The 22,685-nt window shown below is 46.7% G+C and overlaps 1 protein-coding gene across 5 annotated transcripts in view; it reads right to left on the reverse strand.

Annotated features, from left to right (window-relative positions):
* Window positions 1–22,685, reverse strand: part of LOC130379836 (protein AF-17-like) — a 35,199-nt gene that overhangs the window by 342 nt on the left and 12,172 nt on the right. For 4 of the 5 annotated variants that reach the window (XM_056586919.1, XM_056586918.1, XM_056586917.1 and 1 more), the window contains exons 8-20: window positions 19,381–19,518; window positions 18,683–18,833; window positions 16,784–17,968; window positions 15,813–15,982; window positions 14,564–14,684; window positions 14,028–14,094; window positions 12,778–12,926; window positions 9,619–9,813; window positions 8,571–8,647; window positions 7,348–7,712; window positions 5,833–5,926; window positions 4,603–4,830; window positions 151–4,170 (exon numbers count right to left, since the gene is read on the reverse strand). In XM_056586919.1, the coding sequence (XP_056442894.1) occupies window positions 4,135–4,170; window positions 4,603–4,830; window positions 5,833–5,926; window positions 7,348–7,712; window positions 8,571–8,647; window positions 9,619–9,813; window positions 12,778–12,926; window positions 14,028–14,094; window positions 14,564–14,684; window positions 15,813–15,982; window positions 16,784–17,968; window positions 18,683–18,833; window positions 19,381–19,518 (2,976 nt within the window). In that variant the 3' untranslated portion in view covers window positions 151–4,134. The remainder of the gene's footprint in view (window positions 1–150; window positions 4,171–4,602; window positions 4,831–5,832; window positions 5,927–7,347; window positions 7,713–8,570; window positions 8,648–9,618; window positions 9,814–12,777; window positions 12,927–14,027; window positions 14,095–14,563; window positions 14,685–15,812; window positions 15,983–16,783; window positions 17,969–18,682; window positions 18,834–19,380; window positions 19,519–22,685) is intronic. The other variant, XM_056586920.1, reaches the window with a different exon arrangement.

Raw genomic sequence — 22,685 nt, forward strand, 5'->3', positions numbered from 1 at the left:
TTCATGATACTAAACATTTCTATATAGTTACAATAAATAGGCTTTACTGCGGTAATCAGTAATGTAAACTCGTTATTTAACGAAAAACTATATTGTGGTAGGCCTACTATATGGACAGACTTATACAATGCATAACAAAACGCGTCCTACCATGAAAGTGGAAACAGGAAGAAGTCTTTGCTGTTTGAAGGATTCGGTGAATCCTTTACGCACTGCAATGATCATAAGCGCATTCATCCTCTCGCTCGAATCAAACTTGATTTACGACGCCGGTCTGTTCCCCACAGAGAGGAATGTTGTCGGACGTCGACGGCGACCAAGCAGTAGACCAGCCTTCAACGGGAGATCACGTTTCACCCTAACTAACCTAAACAATATCGCCGTAGTTCCTCCCCTAATGAGGTACAAACGACCTTTCCTCGACTGGTTTGCGCTGCCTAGCCTACCATAAAGACACTCAATCAAAAACCAGGGCTCGTCCATTGTTCAGGCTTTGATTGCAGTTCCAAAGGTGAAAATCTAAAACAAGTCAGGTAAAAACATTTATTGACAAGAGAAGCTGTTGTCTTCATACATTATTTTTTATTTTACACACAAAAATATCAAAATAATTCAGCCTATGGGGCAATTACTCAGAATATTGTCTAATTCCCTTTTGATCAATGATCAATAAATACAATGTTTAATGACAACGTGCTTGTCCTTTTGAAAATTCAGTGCTTTGCGATTTTTTCAGGGAACAATGCATTTAAAATCTATGCATAGTTATAATTGGTATTTAGCAATACATTTGAGTTTAAAATCACATTTCATGCAATTCTAATGCCAATGGAAACTCATTCTTTGTCCAACATCATTCAATGCCAGCTGTTACGAACTGTTGTAATATACACAAAAGGAAACACAGTAGGCCTACAACAATGATGACATGAGTTACCCAAGCTCCAAATCCTAAAGAACGGCTGTGTTTTACACAAACATACACTATAGTATACAACCTTTACTCCAAAAAATAGAAAAGTACTAAATGGAAATGACCCCAAAAAGGAAAAAAAAAACAGGTAACGTTATACAAGCGGGCCTATATGCCCCAGTGCAACATGGGAAAGAAACCCTTAAAAAATCCTTTGCAGTACTCAGTCAAGCTTTTGTACATGTCTCAAACGTTTCGGTCGTGAAACAACTCGTAAAAAAAAAACATAGGCTACTTGGTACAAACTCATAAATTCACAAATGCATGTCAACATGTGGGCTCAATGGGTTATCGACATGAACATTCTCCTTCAGTCATTGCTACAGTATTTGTTACCATAATGATAGGCTTCTTGAAGTTTCCTGATGACAAGGTAAAAAAAAACACATCTGGAATACAGACATCACATGTATGGGAGATTACTATTGATATTGTAAAGATCACATGTAACGATATACCAGAATGAGTGACGAGAATCGAATAGTCTGAGGTACTAAAAGTTAGCCTTCATCAGTCAATGAGCTTGACCGACGTGCCTCACTGTAAAGGACTAAGGGGTGGGAGAGCTTTTCAGAGTAAAAGCGTTGGGTTAGGAACTCGGGCCTCAGCAGAACCCACCAGTAAAGGTCAGCCGGGGTATTTCAGTAACTACATGGGCATTGCACTGTTATTAAAGATGTTAACAGCTACACTGGTGAGCTTAGCCCTCCTTATCGGCGCGCCAGTCAGTCAGAACAAACGCTAAAGCATATGCCGTGACTGCTTTGTGACCGGTTTGAAAACCAGTCTTTTTTTCCCCTCTACAAGGTACACAGCAAGAAAAATAACATTGCATCATCTTAAGATATACTTACAATACAAAATGAATAGACATTTCTTATCAACTACAGTTCATCACATCGTTCAACTGTTATCACTGTTGCCTATAGAAACTAGAAATGGGTTGTGGAAGAGTGCTTTAATGTTACTAAATCCACCACATACCCTGTATAAAAGACAATATCAAAGTAAAAAACAAGGGAGAAAGGAGTGAGCCTTTGGGCTCTCGATTTTTTTTCTTCATATCTAGCATCATTAAGGCATTAACTATCCAGTATTGCTAAATTAACATTGAAATGCTGAGCAGAAAAACATACAGTATCTACGAGTTTGAGTAAAAATAAATACAAAAATAAAGCAACAACTTAACTAATCTAAACCCGACATAGACTTCAGGGGCCTGATGGAGGACGCGGTTTAGGAGAAATAGATCGAGACCGAAGGGGCAACGTCAGGTCTTTTTGGAGTTTGTGTTCACTTTACCCTGTGTCGGTTTCAGTGTGAACAGTGAACAGTGTCCATTCTCGGGCAGGCTTTAGAAGTGCAGTGATTAAAATTGAGTGGCAACTAGTGAAATGGACCTGGCAGAAATTGTTTTAATTTGTGTAATATTCCATGAAAACACAAATTGTTGTCTTTTAGTAATCTTAGAACAAGCCTTTATATCTACCTAGGGGGCGGGGGCTCTTTCAGGGAGCCCGCCATGTTCCACCACCATGTTTCTATGGTCGCCTAGAATGGACAAAATGGCTCTAGATATGTCGAGTTAGCAATTTCATCATAATCTATCATCTCATCTCTAATCATATCTTACTTGTAAACTGTGATCTATTGTTTAATAGATTTAAAAACTAAATTATTTTTCAAGGAACCTCATCCCTTGACATTTGGCTACTCTACACTGTCGTAGATGATGATTCATGATCATTTTGGAACTACCTACAAGCACCTTACAGGCCACCATAGCTAACCTTTTGTCGGTGGAAAGGGAAGGTTGAGGATCAGTTGATTGCAATTCCGCAACCTCACCACTAGATGCCACTAAATCCTAAACACAACACCTTTAAGAACCATTACAATTCACACAATTCTGAGATTCCTTAGGAACAGAATGTTAGCTTAAAGTCAGCTTTCTTGTACAGGCCCCTGTACAGAGTGCAAAATACGAATTTACACAAGGAACTTGACAGCCACTATTGGCCCGTAAGTACCAATCTTCTTCAGGGAAGGTACTTTGTGGATGATTAACTTGTCTCTGCTCGCTACTAATATGCAAAGTGCTCACTGGTTTAAGATATACAGTTAATTTCTTCTTACAAGTTGCAAAAGTTTGGTTTAGCCTGCTTAATCTCACTAGCAACATGTGGGATATAATTTATCTATAAATTCCTACAAGGGATTAAACAAAAGAAGACATTTTTGACATGTTGGTTTAGCTTTCAGTCTCAATTTAACACCAGAAAGGCATTTGAATTATAAATTAGACAATTGTCGCAATGCAGCAATTAATGAATTCCACCAAAACTATATTTAATCGTTAAGGAAAGTGATCCCGGCAACCACTTCTGAGGTTACGATTCTTTCAAAACAGTGTGATGGTAACAAAGCGCCAACATGTCAAAACTGTGGTGTCGTTATCAATCAAACAATAAGTGCTATTAGGACGCAGCAATATATAGAATTTCATTTTGAGTGAGGTGTAAACAAAGGGAGGGCAGGGTGTCAAGAAGGAAGACTTCTGAGGTTTTCGAGAGGTCGTGAGATCAAAGATCCAAATGATCCAGAGACGGACCCCGGATGGGTGGTACTGTTGGTCCAGGCGTTGGGTGCTTGAACCATGGTCAAGGCGTGAGCAGTCGAATGAGGAGCATTTTGGCCTCGTATAGATTTATATAGTTCAAACTTATTGGCGGGTCTTATCCATTAAGACCTCAGAACAGCTTCAGGGATTGGCTCCCGGCCGACGAAAAAGCTGCTCAATTGGTCCAGTCGACAAATTAGTGCAATTCAATCAGAGACCACTATATCCATGCTCTCTGTAAGCTGCCTACACAAAAATAGAAGAGGAACCACGGAAATAATATAAAAAAACATACAAACACAAATATACAGAAAAAACGCTTCACCTTGAACTCCATCCCATGATACATTCATAAAAACAGGCCGTAAGATAGAGATGATAAGAAAAAACAAGAGAAGACTGTTAAAAAAAGTCTCACATGAGGTACCAGCGTTAACCTCTGCTCTTCAAGGTGCAGCACAGTTTCAGTTGCACCTGATCCATCCTGATTTAAGCTACGTCCAATCAACGACCTGTGTTAGTCCTCCCGCGTCCTGAACAGCTACCCATTCTTGTCGCCACCCTTCTCGCCTGCGGCCTGAAATTTAAAACAGAATTATTATCCAGGTGTACACAAACTTAAAACATATCCCAACCATCAAAGTGTTATGTTATGGTTATTATGGTCAACCTAAGTGACCATATCTGAAGTAATGGTCACTTTAGTTGACCATAACAATAACAAATTAAATATATTGCACTTTCTACAAAGATTGTTTTCTTTTACTTATTTTATTGAATGAAGATGTTGTATTGTATGACGATGTGAAGCACTTTGAGTCTGCCTCGTGAATGAAAAGGGCTGAATAAATTTGCCTTGCCTTGCCTATCTAAAGTTATGGCCACCTTAGTTGACCATTACCATAGCATAAAACAATTCCCAAGTTTCCCACTGAAGTGACCATAACTCTTGTTATGTAGTTCTTTAGTTACTTAGACCATAAATAACACTGCGCTGGTTCTCACTCACCCCGGTCTTGTGAAGTGCAGTGTCTTGCAGCCCAAACAGCCCAGCGCCGTTGCCTTGACTACCAGGCAGCAGCGGGGGGGTGGTGGTGGTGGAGGAGGACAGCAGGACGGGGGACTGGGCGATCATGTTGGAGGCCGAGGTGGAGCTGAGCCCCCCCGTCAGCGTGAGGCGCTGTAGCTCTCTTTGTCTCTGCTGCTGCAACATCTGGTACACCACCACCTGCTGTTCCTGGAGCGGCCAGTAGGGGGAGCAGTTGAGCACGGTGAGATGAACTTATACTGTAACAATATACATGCTATAACTTTTAACAGGAAATCATGACATTCTTGTGGAGTGTGCGTGGTTGAGGGCTGACTGAAGCAGCCTCACCTGGCCCCCAGTCAGACTGATTGGACTCTGGAGGCTGGGTGAGGCTTCAAACCTGTGGTGCATTGAGTAATCAATGTGGACAGGTCAAACCAGCTTCACCAGACCAACGCACAAGGAGATCATGCATCATTGTCGATTAAGCTTTAAATAAACTGGTTTTCCACCATCACCACCCTGTCTCCTCCACCCTGAGCCCAGTGAAAGCCCCCTGTTGGTGTATAGTATGGACAGCTATAATTCCCTTTGGCAATGAGCTCCCTGCTAATTTGTTTCAGTAAATGGTATTTATTTAGAGGACGCTAATATATACCGTCTTTCTTAAGTGGTTGCGATCGTATGTTAACAAGGAGACTCTAAAATAAACAATACTATTTTTTTCAGCCCATTTTACCAACACAAGGAACACGGTAAAGATGCCCTTAAGTTTGCATATTATACACTACTGTTCAAAAGTTTGGGGACACTTAGTAATGTCCTTATTTTTTAAAGTAAAGCACTGTTTTTTTCAATGAAGATAACATTAAATTAATCAGACATACAGTCGAGACATTGTTATTGTTGTGAATGACTATTCTAGCTGGAGACTGATGATTTTTAATGGAATATCTCCATCGGTGTACAGAGGCCCATTTCTAGCAACCATCACTCCAGTGTTCGAATGGTACATTGTTGAGCTAATTGTGTTAAAAGGCTAACTGATGATTAGAAATCCCTTGCAAAATGATGTTAGCACTGCTGAAAAAAGGGTGTTTTTTCATTGAAAAACATGAAATTGTCTGGGTGACCCCATGCTTTTTGAAACGGCAGTGTAGGGGTGGTGGAAGTGAAGGTACGGGTTCGGCTGGAGAAGTGTGCTCTTACAGGAGTGAAGTTCTGCGAGGTGAGGAACTGCTGGAGCTGCTGCTGTTGTTGCTGGAGGAGCAACTGCTTCTGCTGCTCAGACAGCATGGAGGACCTGCCACACAATCAACAACAATGAATGCAGTTAGAGATAGCTCGCCAAGTAGCTGGCTAACCCAGTGGCTAGCACGCCCAGTAGCTAGCTAAACCATTGGCTAGCTTGCGCTGTCGCTGGCTAACCCAGTGGCTAGCACGCCCAGTAGCTAGCTAAACCATTGGCTAGCTTGCACTGCAGCTGGCTAACCCAGTGGCTTGAACGCCCAGTAGCTAGCTAAACCATTGGCTAGCTTGCGCTGTCGCTGGCTAACTCAGTGGCTAGCACGCCCAGTAGCTAGCTAAACCATTGGCTAGCTTGCACTGCAGCTGGCTAACCCAGTGGCTTGAACGCCCAGTAGCTAGCTAAACCATTGGCTAGCTTGCGCTGTCGCTGGCTAACCCAGTGGCTAGCACGCCCAGTAGCTAGCTAAACCATTGGCTAGCTTGCACTGTCGCTGGCTAACCCAGTGGCTAGCACGCCCAGTAGCTAGCTAAACCATTGGCTAGCTTGCACGGTAGCTGGCTAACCCAATGGCTAGCACGCCCAGTAGCTAGCTAAACCATTGGCTAGCTTGCACGGTAGCTGGCTAACCCAGTGGCTAGCTCACATAGCAGTAGGGTGAACATTTCCAAACCACCATAAAGGAGGACATTTTGCCCGGATTCGGTGTAACAAGAAATGGCGATAACGTGAATCCTAAACTGATTCATTCATTCACACGTTCACACACCGAGGGCGGAGTCAACCACGGAGGGCGACAGCCAGCTCGTCGGGAGCAGTCAGGGTGAGGTGGTGTCTTGCTCAGTGACACCTCGACACTCAGCTAGGAGGAGCCGGGGATCGAACTAGCAACCTTCCGGTTACCAGTCACCCCACTCTACCTTCTGAGCTTCTGCCGCCCCACTAGCAGCCAGGTAGCCCAGCAGCTAGCTCACATCTGCAGCGCCACCAGCAGACACCGCCTGATCCCAGGAAACCCAGGGACTTAATACTAATAATGGGTTTAAATAGAGCGGGTCTGCGGCCAGACATCAAATCCAGCAGGAGCAGCCACAACACGACGCAGCTGTTATGAACGACGAAAAACAAACAACCGCTGGCGACAGTTCGGCAAAGAGCCTTTGTCTAGCTGCGTCTCATCAGACAGCGAGGTAGAGCGGGTTGGCCGGTAACCAGGAGGTTGCTAGTTCGATCCCCGGCTCTGTGCCAAGGTGTCGCTGAGTGAGACACCTCCCCCTAACCAATCCCGACAAGCTGGCTGTCGCCATACGTGTCTGAAACCGCCGTCGGTGTGTGAATGAATGGGTAAATGTACAGCAATAATTGTAATGTGCTTTGATTGGCCACTGGTTAAGACAAGCGCTGTATAAATGCAGTCCGTTGATTGACCATTTACTCTGAGGGCTGAAGGATAAGCTACTGTCGGCGGGGGTACGTACGGGCTCAGGCTCTTGGGCAGCTGAAGGCCCTGGGCCAAAGCCTGGGCGTTGAGTGGGGGCGGCTGGGGCCGGAGGGCAGGCAGCGCGGGCTGCGGAGGGGCGTTGTGCGCGGGGGACTGGAAGACCCCGTTGAGGCCGCCCAGCGCGCCGCCGCCGCCGCCGCCGCCGAGGCCCAGCTGAGGACTCCCGGCCAGGGCCAGGGCGGAGTGGCCGCCCCCCCCGCCCAGCAGCCCGTCGCACAGCCCCCCCCGGCCCAGGCCGTTCATCAGGGGCTGGCCGAAGGGGGCGGGGCTCGGCTGAGGGGGCGGGGTGCTCTGGAAGGAGAGGGAGGAGCTACTGCGGGAGGGACTGCCGGAGTGCAGCTCCTGGAGGAACGAGGCAGATGTGAGAGAACACAGAGCCATTGTTTAATCATATCAATATTTAATATATTTAACCGGATACTGCCGTGGTTCTTAGAAGGTTTTAATAATTAAAAAAAAAAAGACAAAGCTACAGCATAGGTTTCTGGGATGCTCCTGGACTACAGTTGTATTATATATAATTTGATAACTGTTTTTAGATACAGCCGTTTCCAGTTGTATAATATTTCAGTTTGCTTTCGAAGGTGTTTTTGCAAATCCCATCCATTTTTGGGATTTAATGCGTTGCCAATCGGAAATCATCTAGGATCTGTTCCAGAAGGTATTCAAGAAATATAAAGTCATGAATTCATGCGAATCCAGCAGAATATAGTCAATCCGGTTCAGGTATCATGAATACCATGAACACATGAATCGACAATAAGGGTGCAACAATTAATCATTTAGTCACATTGGTTAATGCACTACTGGGCATTAACTAGCATGTGATAAACAGTGAATTAACGGTCCAGTTAACATTTACTAAGAATATTCATGTTCACTTAAGGTGTAAATGCTAACTAAGGTTATGACATATATGTTATCTTGGGGTTCAACTTACAGGGTTCCACTCCCTAGTGGTGGGTTAGGGTTTGGGTTAAGCCTAACCCTAAGCTACTACTAAGGATTGGAGATGCAACTAACACTATATAACGTGCTTATTATGGCATCAAACAATGCTAATTCATTAAGTTATGTACCCTTTTTGTAAAGTGTTACCCATGAATCTATGACGCATAAACAGGGTGATGGACGGCTACAATTGGACCAGGAGGGGGGGGGTGGGGAGTGAGGGAGACAGAACGAGGTTCGAGCTCTCACCTCGGAGGAGGTAACGAAGGAGGTGTCATTCAGGAAGCAGGCTTTGGAAAGAGGACTCTTATTGGAGCACAGGGTTTCTATGGGAACAACAGGCACACAACCAGAGCGACTTGGAGCTAAGTGTGGAAAGTCACAACACATCTACACCGGCTTTCTCAGGGCTTCTAGAAGGATACAGCTTATTTTCTAATAGTATTGCGCCAGTAAGCCTAGTGTAGATTGAAGGGTGTGTGAATGTGAACATTTTACCTCAAGGGTAAACAATATCACAGTGAATCACTGACACTAAACAGAGTGATACAAGGTACTCTTCTGGGTTGTGGAAACATTGGAATCGATGCTTATATGTATTTTAATCTGTGTGACCTCGTATTTGTATTGTCATGTAATTTGTATTCTTGTCTTGTAAATGGAACTTCGAGTCCGGAATAAAGTATTCATTCAATATGATACTGCAGAGGATCGAGTACAATTCTGTATTATCTTTGTTGCATACAGGGAATGGGTTAACCTAGTGATTGTTAGTGCTCGGCACAGCGATATATTGTTGTTTCTCTTTCTTCTGATAAATGTACTCATTGTGAGTCACTTTAGACCAGGGGTCACCAACCTTTTTGAACCTGAGAGCTACTTCATGGGTACTGAGTCACACGAAGGGCACCCATTTTCTTCTGAAATAACCAATTTGCTCAGTTTGCCTTTAGTTATATATTAATATTGATTAATGATACTCATCTATGTGAAGGAACTGATCATGTTAATTATTTCTCACAATAATTATTAATTAATAATAAAAAAGTTGGGAAAGAGTTGTTCAAGAATGAGCTGTGCTATTCTCAGAACAGGCCTGCGGGCGCCTCATGTGGTCCTTGCGGGCGCCTCATGTGGTCCTTGCGGGCGCCCTGGTGCCCGCGGGCACCGTGTTGGTGACCCCTGCTTTAGACAAATGCGTCTGCTAAACGCCCTACATTTAAAGGGTCAATGTAAACCCTGGCTGCAAACCAATTCTCCCCTGTGCGGGAACATCATTACTTCACCGTGGACCTACCGTGGGCCGAGGAGAGGAAGTTGACCTGGGCCGAGGTGTACAGGGAGCCCGTGTGGCCGTGAGGAGGGAAGGGGGCGGCCAGGTCCACGTTGAGCAGCTGCAGACGCTCCTTCTTGGCGGCCAGGCCCAGGATCTGGTCCTGTAGCCTCTGGTTCTCCTGCTGTAGGGAGTGCAGCGACTGCAGCATGTCCACGACTGCAGCAGCAGGGATAAAGAGTAAAAATACAAGAGGAAATTACAAAAAAAAAAAAAATTATATCTATATATTATATTGATCTTTGGCTAATCACAAACGTATCACAGCACTCTGTTTTCCCCACACCTCCGTTAATCAGGGGCAGGACAAAAACATCGATACAGCGATATATATATATAATAATAATTATTATTATTATATATCGTCGCCTTCCTTCATGCGATATGAGAATCGATACAATGGCGCCAAATATCGATATAATATCATTACTATTATTATTAATTTTTTTATTCTTGTGTATTTTTATGCTTTATTTCTGAAGAGTTAGACAGTAAATATCGCCCCAAATATTGATATTTATATTTAAAAAATTAGGGGCTCAAACCAGATTTGCTCCTCCAGGATGCACTCAAAACAAGAATGAAGGAAACTTTAACTGAAGCTATCTCACCAAAGACGAGTGACTGAAAGCCTCAGTTTGGACCACGAATAGAGACCAACCTCAAGCCCTTTACCTTTTCACTGTCCTTTGTATTCATCGTCAGACATACATCGTGATGTATCCTTATAGGATTGTCTAACAATAAATTGATGATTGCAGAATCGCTGTGTCGTGATATTATCAGCATCGTGGGCCATGTATCGCGTATCGTAACCTGAGGTACCCTGTGATTCCCACCCCTAGTTAAAATTGCCACAGCCATCCGTCAATACTGAGTGAGGGAAATACTATCTATTATCTATGTCTGTTGTGGTTCACTGTGGCTGTGGCCTCTGTATGAGACCATTTCGGTTTTAGAACACCCCTGTCTTTCTGACTAATCAGGGCATCTCTTCCCTGAATGGCGAAGAGATGGTGGTGGAAATGTAGGGCGGGATGTGGCAGAGGAGTATGTCTTCTTTGTTTGTGTATTTTTATAACTCTATGCTATTGCTATTTTCGGCTCCAACACTTTCATCTTAGTGACAACACTTTTAAGAGATCCCTGTGAACAAGGGAAGGGCTTTGAGATGTTTGAGAGCCTAGATATTCACAGATACAGATGTGGGACACTGTGGGAAGATTGGATGCAATCTGATGCAATCTAAATAGATCTACAAATCTCAGACTCTTGGCACAGGCACTGTTTGTTATCACAGACTCCCATCCATAATTGATGCATCATCTGGGTCAGTCCTCGGCAGGACATTTAAGCCACAGGAAGACAGTGGGGTAATTGACAGAGTGAACCGGAGAATAGACAGAATAAAAGCTAATCTTTTGGTTCTTTATTTGAACGTGTGACTGCATGGAGGACAATCATTGATTGTTTATTGACAGTTAATGCAACTAGTGTTCAGAATATGAGGATTAAGATTCGGACCGCAAGGAGGACTGGTGACACCATCATCAACAATGAATGTAGTCACAGATAGCTTACCCAGTCACTAGCTCCCCCAGTAGCTGGCTAACGCAGTGGCTAGCTCGCCCAGTGGCTAGCTTGCCTAGTAGCTGGCTAACCCAGTGATTAGCTCGCCAAGTAGCTGGCTAACTTAGTGGGCTAGTTCGCCCAGTAGCTATCTAACCCAGTGGTTAGCTCGCACAGTAGCTAGCTAACCCAGTGGCTAGCTCGCCCAGTAGCTTGCTGACCCAGTGGCTAGCTTGCACAGTAGCTGGCCAACCCAATGGCTAGCTCGGCCAGTAGCTAGCTCCAAAGTAGCTGGCTAACCCAGTGGCTAGCTTGCACAGTAGTTGGCTAATCCAGTGGCTAGCTCGCCAAGTAGCTGGCTAGCCACTGGATTGGCAACAGAAAAAATATTAAAACTCGCAATAAGTGGTGGGCAGATAAAATCTGTGAATGATTATTTGAAACAGAATGAGGAAGAAAGCATCCGGTAGTAATTTGGTTGCGAAGAACAGCTGAAGATTTAAACATAAAAGAGCATATAAAATAGCCCCATAGGGCCTCTTGAAGTAGCAGATACAGGGAATAAAGGATTGCAGTGTCTTGCATCATGCTTTGATGCACCATTTGAGGACATCAAAGAGTGCTTCCCTTTTTAGATTCACAATTTTTTTTATAAACTCTTATAATAGCCACTACATTTCCCAAACCACAAAAAGAACATGATAATAAAACAAACATTATTCTGACCAGCGCTTTAAACTGGGCTGTTTAAAGCAGTTTTAAACAATATGTGGAGACCATTGAACTTCAACAAAGGTTCTCAGTAAAAAACGTGCTGATTTATAAACGTAGTAATGAAGCGTGCTCGCTAATCATGCTTGTAAGTTCAAAGAATATGTGAAGACACCATTGAACTTCAACCTTCAACCTTCAACCTTAGCCCTTCATTGAAACATGCTGATTTATAAACGAGTGCTAATGATTCCAACTCTTTAATCACACGAATAAGACGCGGCCGGTGTGATTCAAACGCTGCTCTAGAAACACAACCAGACAGCGTGTACCACAAGAGCCCGCCCCTACCCTGCCCCTAAGAACCAAACGAGCCACCTTTGTTCCAGCCTCCATCAGGCTGTTGAATAAACAGTAAGCCCAACCCAACCCATCAGTCCAGGCTTCAACCTATTCACCTTCCCCTCGATGCAAGTCGCTTTGGATAAAAGCGTCTGCTAAATGCCCTGATTGTAATGTAATTGTAATTCCGCTAACTAACTATCTATTGTCCCTACCCACACCTCCACCCCTACCAACAGGTTTATTTTTTTAGCTTTTAAGAATTTGTTTATTCTCGTACATGATGACTAACTATTTATTGCGGAACTATGTCTTGTTTGTAAGTGCGTGACCACAAATGAAGTTTCGCTCACGGGGGAAAAACAAAAGAACACAACTCGATTCTCTGAATCGTATTGAACTGAATTCAAGAGAGCACGGTCCGACGGCGGCGGGTGACGGCGTTCTGGCGGTCCAGCTCCGCCTCCAGCGTGGCGCGGCGGCCTATCACGGGGGACTCACTGTTGACGCCCATCTCCCCGTTGCCGTGCTTCTCCAGCAGCAGCTCGATGTGGGCGCTGGCGGCCGGTACGTTCTCCGGGCGGGCGCCCAGCCCCAGGCCCAGGCCGTCCCGGAGGTCGAACAGCAGGGGGAGGCAGCTCATGGGGGACCTCGGAGGGGGGGAGGGGAGGAGGGGAGGAAGGGGGGAGGAAAGAAAAAAGGAATGAGAGGTAAAGGTTGGGATCAGGCAGGGAGGGATCGGCCCCAGCCGATCTAAACAACGTCATAGGGATGTCCGATATTGGCTTTTTTGCCGATATCCGATATGCGATATTGTCCAACTCAAAAATTTCGATTCCGATATCAGCCGATACCGATGTCGATATTTGGGTTATTTTTCCTCAAACCTAATTTAGGTAACATTACATATCTCCTGTTGTGGAATTAACACAACATGCTTAATGTTATTGTGATGCCCCACTGGATGCATTCTTGAATGCAACAAGGCTTTCCAAATGTTAACATCGTCTGTGCAAAATAAGAAAAATACTTCAACTTAATTTAAGGGAAAAGTGCCATGTTTATTTTTTTATTTATTATTTTTTTTTTCCAAAAAAAATCCGATACCGATATTGACAGATATTACATTTTTATGCTAATATCGGGCCGATAATATCGGTGGGCCGATAATATCGGACATCTCTATCATTTATATGAGCGCATGACTCCACTCCATTTAAACAGCGCTTTTCTAACCAGTGGCCACTCGAGTGCATTACAATATTGCCCAACTTCCACCCATTCATCCACACGTTCATGCACACATTCACTCACCGACGGCGGTGTCCCCCCGTGCAAGGCGACAGCCAGCTCGTCGGGACCTTTTGGGGCGAGGTGTCTTGCTCACGGACACCTCGACGCTCGGAGCCCGGGGGATCGAACTAGAACTTTCCGGTTACCAACCAACCCGCTCTACCTCCTAAGGTGGTACTAATTTCAAAACGATGGGCAACTATGTCGATGTGTGCTGGCTTATTCGGGGATATAGTTCTTTGAATAAGTACTGTAAGTTACATCTAGTCATGTATAACCCAGTGGATGCAGTCGTTTACTAGCAGATTGGTCCAATATGAGGATGGCTTGTTTTTCGTGAGAATCAGCGACTCACTGACTGGAGGCTTCAGTAACTGCGACTTGGTCACTGAATGTCTTTTAGGTGTTTCTGAATGAGCGGCCGTTGCACACTTTAACAGACAGAAGAAAAGGCTTACTGTGAGGAGAGGCTCTCTGTGGGTGAGTTGGCCTGGCATGGGAAGCGACAGTCATCGAGGTCAGACTCTGGAAAAACAGAGAGACACAAAGCTGCAATGTGGACATGGTGATATTCACGATGTTGTCATTATTGGCAGCGCTATTAATGCTCGGTACTGTTTTCTCATGTCAAAACGAATTAAAGAGGAACTGAAAATAATAAAAAAATAATGAAAAGCAGCATTCGTTCATTTCTGACCACTAGAGGGCAGAAATTAACAACTGGGCTCTAAAGTGCAGTTCAGTGCCCGTTGAAGACATGATTGTTTGCCTGTATGGCTGCTTTCATCTCCCCGACAACGGATCATCAAAACAACTACAAACAGAGCCTCCTTCTGTTTTTGTTCGAAAAATACATTGCGGTCGCTTAACAACATGGAAATGTTGGAAAACAAATGTCAAACCGGTTCGCCATCGGTTGAGCTCTTCTACTTTGTTTACAGATAACAGCCCAGCCCTGCAGTCCCAGTCCCACCCCCTCCCTCCTCGGTCCTACCTGGCAGAGAGGTCTGGGCCTGGCTCAGTAGTGGTGGCAGTGAGGGGGCCGCGGAGAAGCAGTTAGCGAACGGCTGGACGGAGGTCAGGCTGTAGGAAGAAGAGGTGGAGCCTGGAGGAGCCTGGAAAACACCCGACCGCAGTGTGAGACAACCATGGTTGACTAGGGGTTTCAGCGCAGTGCAGTGCCACACGTGTGTATAAGATCCCAGGCAATATACCCTTTTTTAAAGAGGTGTCATCGTAGGACAAATAACAAAACAGTTGTCGCTCGTGTCACAAAATGTGGGTCTGCTAATTTTATAGACGTGTAAACATTGAAAGCTGCCGCTGTTGCTTCAGTAAATCTACGTTGGCGCCGTGTTGGAGAGGCCGAGGTTGGCCTGTCAACAAATACAACCAGACTGCTTTTTTTCTCGATGAAAAGCACTTTCAAGCACTATAACCTTTAAGTTTGCATTTCTCACCCGAATTCAGCATTTTTTTATTCAAGGGAACCATGACCTATATGGAGTGGATAAAAATAATAACATATATCTATAAATATATAGGTACACATTATGAATGTGAATATAAAAACGTCTTACTGAGTTTATTGAGAACTGAGAATGTTAGAGTGCTTTTTATATTATAGAGACAAACCACACAGCTCTCTGTGGTATTCACAGGCCCGTCTCTGCCTCTCGAAACTCGCAGCGTACAATCTATGTTTACATCTCTGCTTCTACGTACCAGGGCTCACGCACTACACCCATCTCCACTGGTTTAGTCTACCCGTCTAGCGCCCTGGTACACAGAGAGCTCCAGACCCACAATCAGCGTGACGAGCTGTGACACCTGTGTTTGTCCTGTGACGTCCCCTCTGTAAGTGTGTGTTTGTGGGTGTTTGTTTGTGGGTGTGTGTTTGTGGGTGTTTGTGTGTGTGCGTGCGTGTCTGTGTGTTCACATGTGTGTCGTCCAGTACCCGTGTGTGTGTGTGTGTGTGTGTGTGTGTGTGTGTTCACATGTGTGTCGTCCAGTACCCGTGTGTGTGTGTGTATGTGTGTGTGTGTGTGTGTGTGTGTGTGTGTGTGTGTGTGTGTGTGTGTGTGTGTATGTGTGTGTGTGTGTGTGTGTGTGCGTGCGCGTCGTCCAGTACCCGTGTGTGTGTGTGTGTGTGTGTGTGTGTGTGTGTGTGTGTGTGTGTGTGTGTGTGTGTGTGTCTGTGTGTGTGTGTGTGTGTGTGTGCGTGCGTGCGCGTCGTCCAGTACCCGTGTGTGTGCAGCAGGGCTGACGGAGGGGAACGACAGCGTGGCCACGTGGGACGGAAGGAGCCCCGTGGAGAGGGCCGTGCTGCACACGCCCCCGCCCAGGGACAGAGAGGTACTGCTACACAGGCCGCCCCCCAGGGACAGGGGATCCTTGAGGCTGGGGTACATGCCTGGGGGAGACGCAGAGCAGAGAGTCAGAGAGGGGGAGGTGAAGGGGGCGGGGCTAGAGTTGATGGGCGACAGCTGAATAGAGACATGCATGATCATGAGGGTTTGGTGTGTATATGTTGTTAACCACGATTCACACTTCTCCCATGCGCACGCACACAAGCACACACACACACAAGCACACACACACACACACACACACACACAGACAGACAGACAGACAGACAGACAGACAGACAGACAGACAGACAGACAGACAGACAGACAGACAGACACACACACATACACACAGACACACACACAGGCACACACACACTCACACACACTTTTTTTTATAGTTCTAACAGACACAATAAACAAAAAAACTATCTTCAGACAATATATTCATAACGTAAAAACCAGCCTGGTTTTCATAAAACCTGAGATTGCCCATATCTTCACTTTCTCAGAAAAAGTTAAACGAGGACAGAGACGACTGTAACTGCTGTCTGCACAATGAAACTGTTCTCTAAACTTCCTCCCGACGCGACGACGCGGAGCATCGATCCGACTGCCGCCGCGTGCGGCTGCCTGGAGACGTTCTAACCCCGAGCAGCAGACAGGCTGCAAATACCACCAGCCTGCAAACGGGGACTCTGAGGTTAGCGGATCACATACACTGGCAGTTGTTTCCACCCTGTGATGGTTCCTGTGCGCGTCGCGTCGCCAACACAGGAAGCTAGTGAGGCGGGGGGGAGGGGGGGAGGGGGGGGGAGGGGGGGGGGTGGGGGGCGACCACACACACTCCGAGAAGAAGAACTCACCCGAACCCAGCAAGGCGCTGCCGCGGCTCGCGGAGAAGCCGCCGGAAAAGCACGAGCCGGCGACGGAGGTGGAGCTGAGGGAGGAGGTGAAGGAGGAGGAGGAGGAGGAGGTGGAGGAGGAGGAGGAGAAGGCGGAGGAGTTGTTGGCGAGGGGGGGCAGGCCGGAGGGGAAGGCGGGATGGGGGGCGGCGGAGGGCATCGTGGAGGAGTAGAGCGAGGAGGAGGAGCCCGGGGTGGGCGGGGCCGTGGTGGGGGGTGCGGGGCTGGGGGCGGAGCTGTGGCGGTGATGGTGCCGCTCCTCCCCCTCGCCGCCGCCGCCGCCGGCCCCCCGCCGCTCCCGGTTCTTGCTGCCCCGCGGGCGCCCCGGCCCGTGCCGGCTCTTCTTGCTGCCCCGGTGCCTCCGCTCGCGAGGGGGCGGCGGCGGCGGCGCTGGCGGCGGCGGCGGGGGCGTGGCCTGGCCCTCGGGGTTCGCCTCCTCCTCCAGGATGGGGGGCGTGGTCAGGTGGGAGGGCTTGCCGAGCGACCGGGACGCCTTGTACTCCCCCGACGAGGAGATCTTGCGGATCTTGCTGCTGCTCCCGAGCGCCGAGGACGAGGTGATGCGCATGATGGAGCCGAAGGTGGAGATGGTCACCTTGGTCTCGAAGGGGCTCCCGTTGCCCTCCGGGCGCTCGTGGCCCTGGGGCCCCGACAGGGGCCCCTCCATGGGAGTCAGCGCCGGGGGCTTGTGGTATTTACCGTCCTCCTCTTCTTCGTCTTCCTCCTCATCCTCCTCCTCCTTTTCCTCCGCCTTCTCCTCCTCCTCCTCCTCCTCCTCCTCTTCCTCCACCTCCTCCTGCACCTGGCACCTCCTGTGCCGCTCCTTGCGCTCCTCCTTTCGCTCCTCCTTCCTGTCTTCCTTTCGCTGCTCCTCCTTTCGCTCCTCCTTCCTGTCTTCCTTTCGCTGCTCCTCCTTTCGCTCCTCCTTCCTGTCTTCCTTCCGCTGCTCCTCCTTTCGCTCCTCCTTGCGCTCCTCCTTGCGCTCCTCCTTGCGCTCCTCCTTGCGGTCTTCCCGCCTCTCCTCCCGCCGCTCCTCCGTGCCGCTGTGCTCCCCCGCCGTCCCCCTCTCGGGGTGGTCCCTTTCGGGGCGGGAGGAGGAGGAGGGCGAGGAGAAGTGGTGGAAGTCCTGGGCTGACAAGGAGTTGCCTGTGAGGAGGAGACAAGGCACACTGCGATCACAAGCGAGGAAAGGAACCAGCGGTTTGAGTGATTAAAACACAGTCAGTCATTAAAACACACGTCTAACCCATTAAACAAAGAGTCTAATGATTAAACACAGGTCTAGTCGTTAGAACACAGGTCTAACCTGGGATGGAGGATCGATATATTTACTGATGGATTTGGGCCGCTGGAGCTGAGGAGCCTTTAGGAGAGGTCTATTGAACCCTTTTCACAGAGCAGTCATTGTAGAAGGAACCCAGCCAATAAGGGTCTGCTATTTTGACACACCAGGGCCGATACTACTCGACTAGTGAAGAATTCACACATTGACCGTGGGATCCGTTTCTTGACTCAGTCATGGGGAACCCCAGACTTAGTTAACACGTGCGGTATAACAAGATTACGTCTGAACTCAGCGACTGTGACACCTGTGTTTGTCCTGAAATGATGCCTCTGTGAAAAAAACAAAGGGCAGTTTAACTACTGAAAACAGAGAGAGGATCGCTCGCCTCCCTAAAAACCTTGGGATGATTCCATTCTTTTACCATGTTGATTCCCCCTCAACACATGAATGGTTTGCTGTACCACACAAAATAACCTTCATAAAAGGGTAATAAGGCGCATCTGAGTAGCCAGAAAACGATATGGTATAGAGAGTATATCTATATGGTATAGAGAGTATATCTATATATATGGTACCTGTGTTGAAGGGACTAGAGGAGCAGGAGGAAGAGGAGCAGCTCTTGCCGTTGCTCCCTGTCTTTTTGCTGCGGTGAGGAAGACCGTGAGAGCTCAGCTTCTTGGACTTGCCTTCACTGTCCTTGCTGCCGATGTGGTGACTGGAAGAAAGCTGTCCCAGGACGGAAGCCAAAGACGAACCAGGTGAGACATGACCGGTCCAAACAGCTCGGGAGCCCAGTTTTCATGAAGGGCTTGTACATCGTATCGTAACATCACAATTTCACGAACAACACTGTGCTGGGAGTAATGGTGCTTTGGTCATTGTTTAGGAACTCATCATGAAATGATTTGTAGCTGTGAGGAGATATTGTTGGCTCCAAAACAGCCAAAGCATTTCTCGCGCGAGACTGAGCAAAACACATTTTTTCATCAGCCCGGTTAATATTTTTGTGATTTACAGTATCAGCAACAAAAACTCCCATGATGCATTGCAATTCACAAGTCGTAAACGACATCGCGGCTACGGATTGGGCTTCAAAACACATTCTTTCCTTTCGTTTCCCCCCCTAAACAGGCTGTTGTGTTACGACCGTAACACAACAGCAGTCTAATATCTAAAGCCTCACACACAATGCGGCCACGATTAGCCGTGTTCACAAAGCTTCATAATCGTTAATTAAAGGCGTGCTGCTGGTGTATCCGGTTCAGACAATTACCGGGGAGAGGTGGATCGAGGCGTCAGGCCGGGGCCGTTGGGGGGCCCCTACCTTGTCTATGCTGCCGGTCCCGAGGGACCCCAGACCGTCTGAACTCTTCTTGTGTCGCTCCTTGGGTCGCGTCTTGTCCTTGTGGCTCTGAGAGGGGGAGAAACGGCGGGAAGTGAGTACTCTGGGGATGTGGCGTCCGGGGCTGGACACCGTTGTTTCACTGGTCTTGGGCCCACACATTTTTTTATAACATTTACATTAATGGGACGCTTTTATCCAAAATAACTACCGTTCATGCATACATTCACACACCCACGGTGGATTCAACCCTGCCAAGGCGACAGCCAGCGGGTCAGGAGCAGTCAGGGTGAGGCGTCTCGCTCAGGGACACCTCGACACTCACAGCTAGGAGGAGCCGGAGATCAAACCAGCAACCTCACGGTTACAAATCAAACCGCTCAACCTCCTGATCTTCCCCAACTGAAAAGTCATATTAAAGACTTTTTAAGACCTTTTTAATACCACCTTGAATGAAATTTAAGACCTAAAACACACGATGGTGGGGGTTGGCAGCAACAGACCCGAGCCAACTTCGGAAACGGACGTCTTCCAGCCAACTGTCCTTGAATTTGCACCTACCCATTGTCGCAGACTAGCTAGCAAGCACGCAGATAATCGTTTATACATGCAGCTAGCAAGAAAGAAGTCTCTCTACATGTCCTTGCTGAAAAGTCCAACGATCAAAATAAAAATAGAGATAGTCCTTCCCCGACAAATTTAAGTCCTTGAGGTACAGTATTTAAGACCACCATATGACATTTGTAACAAATTTAGAAACATGAATTTAAGACTTTTTAAGACTTTTAAAGGATGCGCGGACACCCTGACTTGTTTAGAAGGATACTGAGCTGTTTTAGGATCGCATGCGATAAGTGAAATAGGGGGCGGGAAGAGCAGTTTGTTGGTGTTTTTGATATTTGGATACTGATAGCCAAACGCCTTCACAGGAGTCAAGGCAGTCAGTGGGACGTTCAATGGGAGAGTATAACCCAAACACATCTTAGCATCACAGTGAAGTATTCCCCCCAACATGCAGTGAAGAGGCTTAGTTCACCAACACATCAGAGCTAGGCATTCAACGACTGTGTTGTCGTTGAATACTTGGCATCGTGTAGCATCTTATCTGAGATATCTTTGTTGCACAGGAAATGGGTTAACCTAGCGATTGTTGGTGCTTGGCACGTGATTCTATGAACATCCTTGATGTACTGACCATGATATAGTGTTCTTAAATGTACTAAATGTACTTATAGACCTCTGAAGAATAAGTCATCCGAGGCTCCAGTTCCCTCGGTCAAATGTCTACGGGAAATATCATGGGGTTTTTGAATGATCGTACATTATCATATCGTGGGGTTTTTGGATTGTCGGTGCCATTTAAGTAGCAAGCGATTATTAATGTAACTTTAATGGCACCGAGCATCCAAAAACCCAGTCAAAACTAGATGGAAAAAGTGGGTAGTTCAAAACGTGACGCAGCTTTTACTTCTTCGCCACCTACAGAGTTTGTTATGTACGATCATTGAAAAACCCCATGTTATTACCCATAGACATTTGACAGAGGGAACCGGGAACCTCAGAGGCGGGACTTATCTTCAGAGGTCTTTTGTAAGTCGCTTTGTAAAAAAGCATCTACTTAATGCCCTGAATGTAAATGTCTGTCCTTTAGCGTTAACGTCAACCAACAGGGATTCACAGCACCAGCATGGTTCATCCATCATGAGACACCAAGGGCGAGACACATGAGCTACAAGACATGAAGTCATGCGGTTCCAATATCACCAACCAAAACACAAAGCAAACACACACACACACACACACACACACACACACACACACACACGTACACACACGTACACACACACACACACACACACACACACACACACACACACACACACACACACACACACACACACACACACACACACACACACACAGCCTCACACGCAGATGCTCAGTTATATTATGTCACGTTGATGAATGTGAGCTTCTAACTTAGACTTGATTCATCCACCAACATGCACATTGTTTTCAATCAGCATCACCGCATCAATGGAACAATAATGTCAACTTTGAGATTAGACTAGACTTCAGCCAGCGTCAATACAAACAAATAAAACCCGTTCTACTTCCCAAAATGGCAGAATAGCTTTAAAGATCCCATGCCATTCTATTTTATGATGCTTTAATATAGGTATTAGTGGGCCACAAACACAGTATTCAAAGACGTCCCCGAAATTCAGCTGTGGTGCAGAGTTACAGTCACTCCGAAACAGTCGCACATTGAGCTTCCCCCAAACGCGCTGTTTCGGTGGGCGTGTCAAGGCAGGTCAAGGAGGGGGGTGGGGGTGTGGCCCTGAGCAGCTTGTAGCCACTACCATGCGCTCTGTATACGGTGGGCGTGTCAAGGCAGGTCAAGGAGGGGGGTGGGGGTGTGGCCCTGAGCAGCTTGTAGCCACTGACAGTACCATGCACTCTGTTTACGGTGGATGTATCGCAATGGCTCGTAGAAACCCATATTATACATAGATATATCATATAATATATAATATTATCACCTGGCCCTGAGCAGCTTGTAGCCACGGTACCATGCGCTCTGTTTACGGTGGATGTATCGCAATGGCTCTTAGAAACCCATATTATACATAGATATCTATATCATATAATATATAATATATATTATCACGGCCAAAAGCTGTGTGAGCCTCCAGACGATAGGTTATTATGAATCTCAAACGACCGCGTCTACTTCAGATTGATGTGGAAGTGGAAGAACCAGAGACGTCGGAGAACCCGACGAAGTCCTTTGTGATTCATTATATCGTCTGGACGCGCACACAGCTTTTGGCCGTGATGTATTATTTGATATAGATATCTATGTATTATATGATATTATTTAGATATAGAGCAGAGCTCCAGATCTGTAACGCAAGTGTTGTACACTTCCTTGTTATTTGGATAACCGTTCTGCTGTTGGTGTTATGGCGCATAACACGTCGGACTCTCGTCTCTGGTATTTCTACAACGAGACTCGTAGTGGGGGTTATCTCAGCCATGGTTGAGAATGAATTGGGGGAAAGAAACTTTGGCTTTGACTCCCTGAAGTAGGCTACATGAACCACGACATGGAGGAGAAAGGGATTGTTGGCCGCGAATGTATCCCGCTTGAGCCCTGCTTCCCGCCGCCTCGGCAGCGGTCAGCGCTAATCACCGCATCCTGAAGCCGAGGCGGTGGTCCATCGGCAGCGAGG

Source organism: Gadus chalcogrammus, chromosome 3 (assembly GCF_026213295.1).
Source record: "Gadus chalcogrammus isolate NIFS_2021 chromosome 3, NIFS_Gcha_1.0, whole genome shotgun sequence".
NCBI classification, from domain to species: domain Eukaryota; kingdom Metazoa; phylum Chordata; class Actinopteri; order Gadiformes; family Gadidae; genus Gadus; species Gadus chalcogrammus.